General features: G+C 32.0%; 1 protein-coding gene across 1 annotated transcript; it reads left to right on the forward strand.

Moving 5' to 3' along the window:
• The first annotated feature begins 4879 nt into the window (after positions 1-4879).
• On the forward strand, positions 4880-6676 carry LOC120184831 (vicilin GC72-A-like). Its single transcript, XM_039189210.1, has 3 exons — positions 4880-5534; positions 5606-5869; positions 5956-6676. Exons 1-3 carry the CDS (start codon positions 4914-4916, stop codon positions 6466-6468), a joined length of 1398 nt encoding a protein of 465 aa, XP_039045141.1. The 5' UTR covers positions 4880-4913; the 3' UTR covers positions 6469-6676.
• Positions 6677-12653: the final 5977 nt, after the last annotated feature.

Here is a 12653-nt window from a genome sequence, read left to right on the forward strand (position 1 = left end):
CTCTCAATGTATGCTCTTTTGTGATTTGTCTGATAATTTGTTGGTTAGTTGATTGAATCATGTTTCTTTGTAATAGACACCAAGTGAGCTGCTAGATAGGCTGTTACAAGGGAATCAAAGCCGCAGGGAATGTTCAATATAGCCACCCAAGAGCAGATAAAGATACTGAGCAAATGATCCACTACGCCTAGTGAGAATGAGGAGGGGTTCACCTTCAACTTATTTTCCCAAAAGCCTACATACTCGAACCAAAACGGAAAATTCTTCTAGGCTTGCCCTCGTGAATTCGAGCTACTCCGGGATTTGGATACCGGCGTCGTAGTACTCGAACTAAACAAAATAAACTCAAAACTAGTTCCAATACAATTCACGTCGTCATGCTAATCAAAATAATTAAATGAAACCTTTTTTTTTTTTTGGGAGGGATCAATCTTTGTGCCGCAATACAATACAAAGTCTACATTCGTGATCATTGTCACAGAAGGAAGCGGGTACGTGGAAATTGTTTGCCCTATTGCTCCTAAGAAAAGCAACCAAGGTAAAAAGGAGGAGGAGGATGAAAAAGCCCAAAGGGAAATAGAAGAGGAAATTGAACGGAGGGAAAGAATGGTGGACACTACTCGAAAATGAGAGTCCTATTATCTTCCGGCGACGTAATAATAAGTCCGGCAGGCATCCGGTCACATATTTCACACCCGAAGACCAGCACCTGAGGTTCATAGCCTTCGGACTCTACCACCAGAACGACACGAAGATCTTCATAGCCAGGAAGGACAACGTGGTGAAGCAAATGGATAGTGCGGCGAAGGAGCTGTCCTTCGGGGTGCCGTCGAGTTTGGTCGATGAGGTATTCAACAACCCGCCAGAGTATTACTTTGTGTCTCGACAGAGCCAACAACGTGGATCTGAAGCCTCGAACCTGGACTTTGCTCGTTTGCTATAGCCGCCGCAGTTGTAGTTTGATTTCCCTTTTCTGGTGTTTTTCCTTTGATTAAAATAAATCTGCTGTTTTCATCTATTAAAATATTAATTGAGATTGCCATACGGACTTCTTGGGATGTAAAAATTGTACTTCATTTTACGGTTGTTCTTTTGTGTTTTAAAATTATTTCATTTAAATTATTTTTTTTAAAATCAATAACTTTTATAATGTACATTTTCTTTATATCTTTTAAAGTTTTTAAAATTTAATTTTTATTATTTTAATTTTTACACACTCCTTATATCCACATCGTCAGCTTTTATCTACGTGGTCGTACCGTTCCCAAATTAATTACTTAATAATATAATTCATTAATCTTTATTATATTAACAATTCAATAATATAATTCAAATTCAAATAATAAATTCAATATATTAATTACAGTAATTAAAAAAAGATAAAGTTCATAAATGATTACATTATTATAGGATTAATTTATTAAGTCCCTTAACTTTAAAAAGTTATAAAATGATCCTTCGACTATGGGAGTTACTTTGTTGAGTCCATTGACTATTAAAAGTTACAAAATGGTCACCCGACTATTCTTTATATTCCAAATTTATTATTTCTCATTAAAAATGTGATGACAGTCTGAGTTGTACGTTAACATACTGTCTGAGATATGATAAAATATTATCCATAATCTCAAATGACTATCATATCTCAATCAGCATGTCAACGTCCAACTCAAATGATCATTATTTTTTTAATGGAAACGGATGAGTTTGGAACATAATAAATAATTGAGCGATCATTTTCTAACTTTTAATAGTCGATGACTCAACAAAGCAACTCTCTATAGTTAAAGGACCATTCTGTAACTTTTAATAATAAAGATACTTAATAAAATAATATTATATAATCAGAGACCATTTGTATACTTTATCCTTAAAAAATAATGAAATAATAGAGACAATAATTACAAGTAAGAAATTCTTTTAAATAAAAAATAAGCAGTCAACAACTCTAATATAATTAAATATTTTCTAATCTTCAACCAATAAGAAAATATTACAGTCAAGGTGACGAGTACGTGTTTTCTCCTAGTTTTGCTCTCCTCTCTGCTGCTTTCTTTTGCCTTGCCTTGCTCCGCTGCTGATCATGGAATCATCAATCCTTTCTCTTTCCCTCGAAGAAAATATGGGTATGGTCGATACCAGGAAGACCATGGCAGTTTATGGGTTCTCCACTGTTTATGGGTCATCCTTACCATCACCAAAACTCCATAAATATAAAATCCTTAATATCCAAATCCCTACTTTCTAATTTCAATTTATTAACCCAAACGGTCCCTGGTCATCTCTGGACATCATCGTCGTCGAACATTTGAATTTTGATTGGAATAGAATGGTGATTCGAATGGTGTCGATGGCATTTGATCGGGGTCAACCCCGATATTGATGTTAGTGGCGGTGACGATCACCGTTGGCTAGCCGATAGACTTTTGGAAGGAGAAAAGGGGAAGGGGATGTCACACGGGAGGGCTATTGTTTTTTTTAACAAAAAAATATTTTTTAATATTTTAAATAAAATTTTAAAATTATCAGAACGTAACACATGTTACTTAAAGTGAATTTTTAATAGCAGTTAACGTCCGGGCACCTAAAAGTATAACGTTTGAAACATTAGGCACCTATTTTTAGCAAAAAAAATCTTTAGGCACTAAAATATTTTTTGAGGTATAATTTAGACACTTATTTTTGTATCAAGCCTTTTATATATAAGCCTAAAATTAAAATGAATTTCCTTTTTCTAATATTTGCGAATTTAAAATTTTTAAGTTTTACTCGAACTCAAAACAAAAAAAGTAAGCTTAATTCGAATTTAAAATATTCTCAAACTTAGCTCAAAGTTGACAGAGGGAAAGGGAGGGGACGAAAGGTTGGTGGATTTTTTTAGAAAATATTTTTAAATATAATAATTCATTTTTAAGTTTTTTTTTAAATAAAATCTTCAAAATTATTAGAATAATACACATGTCACTTAGTGAGATTTTTAACGACGATTACGATTGGACATTTAAAATAGTAACATTTGTAACGTTATACACTTGAATAGACCAAAAAATAGTTTATGCACCTAAATGTGAATAATTTAAATGAATTTTCTTTCTCTGGTGATTGCGAGTTTAACATTGTTAAGTTTCACTCGAAACCAAAAATTTAAGTTCAATTTTAATTCAAAATATTTTCAAACTTAGCTTGAATTCAAGAGAGGGAGATGAGAGGTTGGGGGAGTTTAAAAAATATTTTGTTAAAATATAATAATTTATTTTTAAGTTTTATTTTCAATAAAAAACTATAAATTATAAAAAATACGACACATGTCACTTAATGAGATTTTTTAACAACTGTTACGGTCGGACACTTAAAATAATAACATTTGCAACTTTAGAGACTTGAATTGACTGATAAATGATATAGTTTGGGCATTTATTTTTATATTAAGCCTAAAATTAAAATGATTTTTTTTTTGTGTTTGCGAGTTTAAAATTGTTAAGTTTTACTCGAACTCAAAACCAAAAATTTAAATTCAATTCGAACTCAAAATATTTTCAAACTTAGCTCAAATTCGAGAGAGGGAGGGGAAGGGAGGTTGGGGTATTTTTTTAAATATAGTAATTTATTTTTAAGTTTTTTTTAAACAAAAGTTATTAGAATATGACACAGATCAATTAATGTGGGTTTTTAATGAAAGTTATGGTCAGACATTTAAAATAATAATGTTTATAATGCTTGATACTTGAAATATTCTTAAAATATTTAAGCACAATTCAAACTTAAAATATTCTTAAACTTAATTCGAATTCGAGAGAGGGAGAGGGAGTTGGAAGAGACGGGAGGTTGGGGGACTTTTTTTAAAAATATATTATTTAAGATATAATAATTTATTTATTTTTTTAAAATAATTTTTTTAAAATTATCAAAATATGACACATGTCACTTAATGAGAATTTTTAATGGTAAAATAGTTTAGGCACCAAAATATAAAAATGATATAATTTGGGTATTTATTAAAAATATAAATTTTTATTTTTATGTTATTTTTTTTAAAAATAAAATATTATAAAATGTTTAGTTAAAATTATTAAAAAAATTTAAAATTAAAATAAAAATTAAAATATTTTTTTATAAATATTTTAAGTATTATTTTATTTTTAAACTAGATTTTAAAACTAACTTTTGAATAGAAAAGATTTTTTAGTTTTCAATAATTTTAATTAAAATTTCAAGAATGTTTTTAAAAATATTATAAATAATTTTAAATCTGTATTTTATACAAAATTTATAAATCAAATTAAATATCAGTTATTTTTAACATTTTTCACTAATTTATATAATTTTGGCTTACTTCTTTCCATTTATTTTCATTTTAATCCTAAATCTATAAAGTTAACTGCAATCGAATGGAGTTAGGTAAGAACTCGTCTAATCCCGATCAAATTACAATCCTACCCCTAAAAGATTGACTTTTCATCCCTACTACCCCCAACAATTCAAGGTTCAAAGTCAGACAAGTCAAAAGAATTTCCATCAGCAAAACGACGTGGTTTTCGCTCGGTAATATATAAAGGAATGTTAAAGAAATACGCAATCGAAAATGTTAATTTTATTTTAATATTTTTGATATAGAACTACTTAAAATATTCATTTTATAACTTAAAATATTAATTTTTTTAAAGTTTTCAGTTACAACCGTAAATATTATAAAATAAATAATATTTTCAATTATAATTAAAAATATTAAAAGATTAATATATTAGATAATAAAATTAATATTTTAAATAATACACTACCAAAAATATTAAAAAAATATTAATATTTCTAATTACTTCTTTCCTTAACCATAAGCTACCGAAATCAATAGGCTGCCATGATAAATAAATGTAGCATTAACTTCAAGCCAAATATAACCTCAGAATTCTGCAGTCATGGTGACGAGTAAGCGTTTTCTCCTAGTTTTGCTCTTCTCTCTGCTGCTTTCTTTCGCCTTGCTTTGCTCTGCCGCTGATCCTTTCGGCCGAAGAAGCAAGGTGGACCCTCAGGGGGAGTACCGGGAAGAAGACGAGGAGAATGAGGAGGAAAGCTACAACCCTTTTTTATTCCCTCGAAGAAAAGATGCATACGGTCGTTACGAGGAAGAAAATGGCAGTTTATGGGTCCTCCTCAAGTTTTACGACAAGCATCTTATACTTAAGGCCTACAACGAGTATCGAGTTGCCTTTCTAGAAGCAAATCCCAGCACTTTTGTCCTCCCACACCACTGTGATGCCGACAGAATTTTCGTCGTTACGAACGGAAAGGGAACGCTCACGCTCTTGACTGATAAGGACAGAGAATCCTACAGTTTAGTCCCTGGAGTTGTTGTAAGAGTTCCAACAGGAACCACTGTGTATTTGGTGAACCAAGACGACATGGAAAAGCTAAAAATTGCTGTACTCGTCCGCCCTGTTAACAATCCCGGGAAATTCGAGGAATTCTTCCCTGCCGGACAATATCCTCAGTCATTTTACCGACACTTCAGCGGCGATGTTCTTGAGGCTGCTCTCAATGTATGTTTTTTCACCGCTATTATCAGTTCTTTTGTCTGATAATTTGACTGAATCGTGTTTCTTTGTAATAGACACCAAGTGATCAGCTAGATAGGCTGTTACAAGGGAATCAAAGCCGGCAGGGAATGTTCCGTGTAGCCAGCCAAGAGCAGATAAAGACATTGAGCGAAGGGGCCAGAACGCCTAGTGAGAAAGAAGAGGGGTTCGCCTTCAACTTATTTGCCCAAAAGCCTAAATACTCCAACCAAAACGGAAAATTCTTCGAGGCTTGCCCTCGCGAATTCGAGCTACTCCGGAACTTGGATGCCGGCGTCGTAGGACTCGAACTAAACATAGTAAACTCAAAACCAGTTCCAATACAACTCACCTCGTCATGCTAATCAAAAGCTTAAATCAAACCCTTTTTTAATTCTTTTTTCAGGGATCAGTCTTCGTGCCGCACTACAATACAAAGTCTACATTCGTGATCGTTGTCACAGATGGAGACGGGTACGTTGAAATGATTTGCCCTAGTCTTTCTAACCAAAGCTCCCAAGGAGAAGAAGAGAAATCCCGAAGAGAAGAGGAAGAGGAAAAGGAAGAGGAGGAGGAAAAGAGAGGTGGAGAATACGCGAAAGTGAGAGTCCGATTGTCGGCCGGTGACACATTCATAGTTCCAGCAGGCCATCCGGTCACATATTTTGCATCCGAAAACCAGCACGTAAGGTTTATAGCCTTCGGACTCTACCACCAGAACAATACGAGGATCTTCATAGCAGGGAAGAACAACGTGGTGAAGCAAATGGATAGCGCCGCGAAGGAGCTCGCCTTCGGGGTGCCGTCGAGTTTGGTCGATGAGGTATTCAACAACCTGCCGAAGTCTTACTTTGTGTCTCGACAGAGCCAACAACGTGGATCTGAAGCCTCTATCCTGGACTTTGCTCGTTTGTTCTAGTTGCTGCAGTTGTAGTTTGATTTATCTTTTCTGGTGTTTTTCGTTTGATTAAAATAAGTATAGTGTTCTCAACCATCCCCGCAGCCATAGCTTCCAGCATATTATCGCAAACAATAGGTTCCGATCATGTTCTTTAATTGCATACTTATTAGCAATTGCTATGGTTGCCTTTAACCATTGCTTGAAAGGAAGTGCCAGAAATTCCTCATCATGCTTGATTACAGATTTCTTGATTCTCTTAGTGGCTCCACAGAACCGTAAACCGCCTATTCTTTACTAGTCGAGACATTCGGATAGATTCCTCCATTTATTGAAGCTTTTTTAAGTAATTTTTATCCTCCGGTCACCTGAGTATCATAGCTTCTAGATCATCAACGGTGCATAAACAGATCTACATGATTTACAGGAGTAAAATCTAAGATTTTGACAACCAAACTTATTAGACATGCTGACTTCTTTAATCTCTCTCATAAAAATACACTTATTGTATGTTACCTTATCGATCGTAACTCTCTGTCTAAATCAGAAATAGTGTCTAAATTAGAAGGGGTGAACTGCCAACAGATGATGAGATAAATTTTGCCATCAATAATTAGTATGACGAGGAATCAGTGAAGATCTACCTAAAAATAAAAAAAAATCTCCACCTCTCATTTTCTTTCTAAAACTGCTATTCCCATAAGATTTGCAGGGCATGCAAACGGTTTTTTAACCCAATAGGGCAACCAGGAAAAAAATAGAAAAAATAAAAAAAGCAAAATATAAACATTTATTTTTGGATCTACGACATGTTCTACATTGCAAGTAGAACTCGTCACTTCGAGATGACGAGTTTCAGAAGATATTATTATTATTATATTTATGGTGTATTATTTAATTATTTCCTAAAGAACTCGTCACTTCGAGGTGACGAGTTTTATTAAAATAATATTATATTTTCCAATTATTTACTTTAAATTTAAAAGTAAAAAAATACGTTGGAACTCATCATAAGTTCCTTTGGTTTTGAATATGTTGTCGTTTAGAAATATTTGAAAAGTAGTTGTGTTAGCCATTGGAACTGGTCATATGGCGTGATGAGTTCCAACGGTCATTTTAATAATTTTTTACTATAAATAGAAGTGGGGTGAGTTGACAGAGTTGTATGAGAATTAAATCATGCATTTGTGGTAAGAATATTTAAGAATATTTTCGAAAGATCATTTTGGATATGATTACTCTGACATTAATGATTCAAATTCAAGCTCGTCTTCGAAGAAGAAGAAGAAGAAGAAAGAAAGAAAGAATGAATGAATGAATGAATGAATGAATGAATGAATGAATGAATGAATGAATGAATGAATGAATGAATGAATGAATGAATGAATGAATGAATGAATGAATGAATGAATGAATGAATGAATGAATGAATGAATGAATGAATGAATGAATGAATGAATGAATGAATGAATGAATGAATGAATGAATGAATGAATGAATGAATGAATGAATGAATGAATGAATGAATGAATGAATGAATGAATGAATGAATGAATGAATGAATGAATGAATGAATGAATGAATGAATGAATGAATGAATGAATGAATGAATGAATGAATGAATGAATGAATGAATGAATGAATGAATGAATGAATGAATGAATGAATGAATGAATGAATGAATGAATGAATGAATGAATGAATGAATGAATGAATGAATGAATGAATGAATGAATGAATGAATGAATGAATGAATGAATGAATGAATGAATGAATGAATGAATGAATGAATGAATGAATGAATGAATGAATGAATGAATGAATGAATGAATGAATGAATGAATGAATGAATGAATGAATGAATGAATGAAATAATGAAAGAATGAAAGAATGAAAGAATGAATGAAAGAATGAATGAAAGAATGAATGAATGAATGAATAAATGAATGAAGACTTTCCAAACCAATGCAGCAAACGACTTATTGAAAGGAATGAAAAAAAGAAAAAAAGAAAAATAATAATATAAAAATTGAGAGAAAGAATAAGATGAAAAGTTGTTTATTTTGTTGAAAAATTGTTTTAAATACATGTCTGAATTTGTGTTTAATTAAACGTTATTTATGAATAGTTTGCAATTATATATGAAAAGTTAAAAATAAAGATGGTTATTGATATTGATAAATTTTCTAAAATAGGTACAACACGAGAATACAATTACAAAAGTTTTATCGGCCTGGTCAATATTTTGGAAAATGTGGACAGTGCTTCTTGTTATGGCCTTTACCTCTGTAGTGGCCTTCACCTCTGCAGTGGTCACAAAGCTTTAGAAGACCTTGCTCTCATTGAGGATCATCCATATCAATATGAATTCAACTAGATTCAGGATGATCCCTCAACTTCCTTCTCAATTGTGGATTTGACAATCATTCTTCAGAAATAGTTGGTGACTAATATGTATCGTTTAGGAGATGTTTAAAGTCACTACTGTATATGTTGCGCATAGTATGTAGGCAATAACAATCATCAGTATGTGTATTTAAAGGCTTGTAATCGACCACAATCACATCATCTGCTATTCAAATTACCAGTGTATGTGGTAGAATTCCCACCCTCATATGGTCAAACAAGTTCTTGGACAATGTAATTAGAATCGAGTATGGAGAAATTATGAACAAACATTGATATTGCACGTCTTTGATTTTTGTTCATTACTTTCTCCAGATTTGGAGCCCAATTTATGCTTTCGTTAATCATTGTCTCTACTTGCGCTTCTTTGTCTACCTATACTTTACCTAATCTAAAGTAAGTCTCCCGAACAATACTTGCCACTGGAAGATGTCTAGTCCCATTAAATACTGAATTGATACATTCGACAAGATTAGTTGTCATATAACCATAACATCGACCTTGATCGTCTTATGCCAGTGATCATCTTTTCTGCGGTATTTCAGCTGCAAAGTTATAAACCTCTTCTCCATCTTTCCTCAGATTTTCCAACCTTGCACAGAAGTTTGGTTGTAGTAAAGCGTATCCTGAAAAAAAGTTGAATTTAAGTACAATAATAAATGAAGAACATATATGAAAGAAAAAAGAATAAGTTACATATGTTAATAATCTCTTTCTTGATCTTTTTATTCTTAAACCTCGTCATAGCATTGGAAGCAATATAACATATGTAATATGCCAGAAATTTATGGGGAGGCGACCATCTGCTTCCCAATTTTTTAATCGCGGACAACAACTCAGATGAAAGGTCTGAGATCATATAAACCCCATATTGAGTGAAAACATGAGAATACAAGTTGGACAGAAAGAAATTTCAACTCATTTTTAATAATGATAAAGGCAATGCAGAATATGTTTTTGTTACCATCTTGTGCAACAACTATTGTAACATCCCAAAAGTCGGGTGATTGACCAAAATAGAATTTTGGTAAATTTAGTGACTAATTTCAGAAAAGTCTGGAAGTGGGGACTTAAATGAAAAGTGTTGACGTTGGATTTAATAACAAAGTTTGAAAGTAATAAGGGTATTATGGTTATTTTCTAGGGAAGATTTTTATTTTCCCTTTATAAAGGGTAATAAGCACGTGGGAAAGGAGATAATTTCTCCAGACCCTTCTTCAGTCTTCTTCTTTCTCCTCTCCACCGTGAAATCATGTATAAGGTAAGTGGGTCTTCAGTTGGTTAATTCTTTCGTTTTAAAGCTTGTTTTGATTCTTGGGATGTTAAGAAAGATTAAGGAAAGCTTTATGTGGCTTAAAACTCAAAGATGAACAAGTTATGAGAAATTAAGAAAAATGAGTTTTTAAGTGAATATTTGAAATAGAAGGAGTTAATAGAGTTTGAAGATGAATTTGACTTGTCGATGGTTAAATTAAGGAATATGAAGTGTTAGAATTAGATTTAGAACATGTTGGAAATTGAGTGTAATTCTTGAATGCCATATAAAAGATAGGATGTTGAGTTTAAAGAAGTGATTATTGAGTAGAAATGAGTTTAAGTGTTTGTATGAAAGTTAGGAATATTAAAGGAGGTGAAAGATGAAGAGTTGAGATGAAAATAGAGTGAATTTTGTGCATAAAATGGAATTTCTGGGTTGTGTGCATCGATGTATCTTCAATGTGTATCGATACACTCTCAAATAAATGAACATGGAATGCAATTAGTGCATCGATGCATAAGAAGTGCATCGATGCACCCCCTTAAATACAAACATAGAATGAGATTTATGTACCGATGCATAGATAGTGCATCGATGTACCCGTCAAGGAATGCATCGATACATGGTGTAGTGCATCGATGCATACCTTCATTAAAAGATAAAAATAACTTTCTTTTTAGCCTAAGGAGAGTAATAATTTAAAATATATTAATTCGTATGCTGATATGTATCAATGTATTACTATGTAGATTTAGAACATAATCTTGTTCCAGAACAATCGAAAGATTAGGATCGAGTCAAAGCAAGCAAGGCTAAGGTGAGTGTGTATTAGATGGTATATTATGATGAATGGAAATAAGACTTGCGACAAGTCTATTTCCTATAATAGCATACATATAAGCATGTTATTGATATGGGCATAATTGTGATATATTATTGTATATGTGGTATGATCTGTGTGAATTTATGTTATTGTTATGTGATTAAGATATCAATCATGTGATAATGAATTGTATGGATATATGGAAGGTGAAGTAAGCTAAAGTATGTGAACATACGTATATAAGATAAGCCATGTAGATATGATTTATAAGAGTATAAGTGATATGATTGTAAGATTTTAAGAGATAAGCCATATGATATGAGTGATATGATAAGAACCTATGTTTATGTGATATGACTATGTGAATATAGGGTAAACATAATAATGATGCCCATGTTACGTGACATGAGAGCTAGAGGTATAGTTGGCATGCCAAGAGTCGAGGGTTCTACGTGGTCATTCGGGACATATATGTAATTCTGTGGAACATATATGTGGTACTTCGGTACACTTATTTGGTCCATTGTATTATGTGTATGGTTCTTAAGTAGTGGTCATTCGGGATAAATCAGTGGTCCTTCGGGACATAGTGGTCATTCGGGACAAATATACAGTGCCCCTAGTGGGAATTTATTCGAGCTGTGGTGACAGCATCAATGCACAACCTCAATGAACTCACATATCTTTAGTTCTCCAAGATGTACATGGGCCAATAAAGAAATAATATACATAAACTTAACATGATTGTCATATGTGATTGAACATTTGGATGTGAATGTATGAGTTTCATTTATTGCATATATGATATGTTCTATGTGAAATATGTTGATATGATATATGGTTATGTAAGTGAATATAATATAATTATATGATATGTTAGAAGTAATTTCATGAGAAATCTAGTGAACGCTATATACATATATATACATAGATAATGAAGTGGTGAACTATATGATTAATGAGAATTGAGACAAAGCATATAGTATATTAATTGAGGAAAAAGGTATATAAATAAGTATAAAAGGATATTAGATAAAATGTATAGGAAGGTATATACTTTTAAAATAGAACTGTGAACTAACCTTGCTAAATTAGTAAGGGATATGAAATTTAGTATAAGAATCTAAGAAATCTATGAGAATATCAGAGGAATCAAATGACAATAAGTTATGCAAATGTATGTTTATTAAATGAAGATTTGGTGAGGAATGAATTAAGAGAATATAAGAAATTAGGATATTAGAATATGTAACGAGAATTTATTGGTGAAATGTTAAATAGAAACATATAGAAAGGAGAGATAAGATATGTAGGATTGCGATCAAAATTACAGGATTAAGAATAAGGTAAGTAAACGATTTAAATGAAGATAGTAGAATGTGATATAAGCTAAGTAGTGTAAAGTAAATGATTATAAGAATATGAAATAGTAAAACTCATATGTGATATTATAAGGTTTGTGTATGTATGTATTCATTTTATGAAGTGTACATGAAGATGTATGTTATAATAACATTAATTATTCATATGCATTGTTAGAACTTTAGTTTATATTATATATTTTATAAGCCTCACTAAGTCATAGACTTAGCGTGTGATTGTTTAACACGTAGGTTACAGAAGCGAGAAGAGAAGCTAAGAGGAGCAAGACAGATCATCATCTTCCTTACGAATATCGGATCAAAAACATATTAAATATATGTATTCTGTTTATTAGAA

Source organism: Hibiscus syriacus, unplaced genomic scaffold (assembly GCF_006381635.1).
Source record: "Hibiscus syriacus cultivar Baekdansim isolate YM2019G1 unplaced genomic scaffold, ASM638163v2 tig00112957_pilon, whole genome shotgun sequence".
NCBI classification, from domain to species: Eukaryota; Viridiplantae; Streptophyta; class Magnoliopsida; order Malvales; family Malvaceae; genus Hibiscus; species Hibiscus syriacus.

Bases quoted from the DNA above. Each gene is read 5' to 3' on its own strand.
- LOC120184831 (XM_039189210.1), top strand. From the start codon at position 4,914: ATGGTGACGAGTAAGCGTTTTCTCCTAGTTTTGCTCTTCTCTCTGCTG. The intron at 5,535-5,605 runs GTATGTTTTTTC...TCTTTGTAATAG, and splicing joins TTCTTGAGGCTGCTCTCAAT to ACACCAAGTGATCAGCTAGA. The intron at 5,870-5,955 runs GTAAACTCAAAA...TTCTTTTTTCAG, and splicing joins TAGGACTCGAACTAAACATA to GGATCAGTCTTCGTGCCGCA.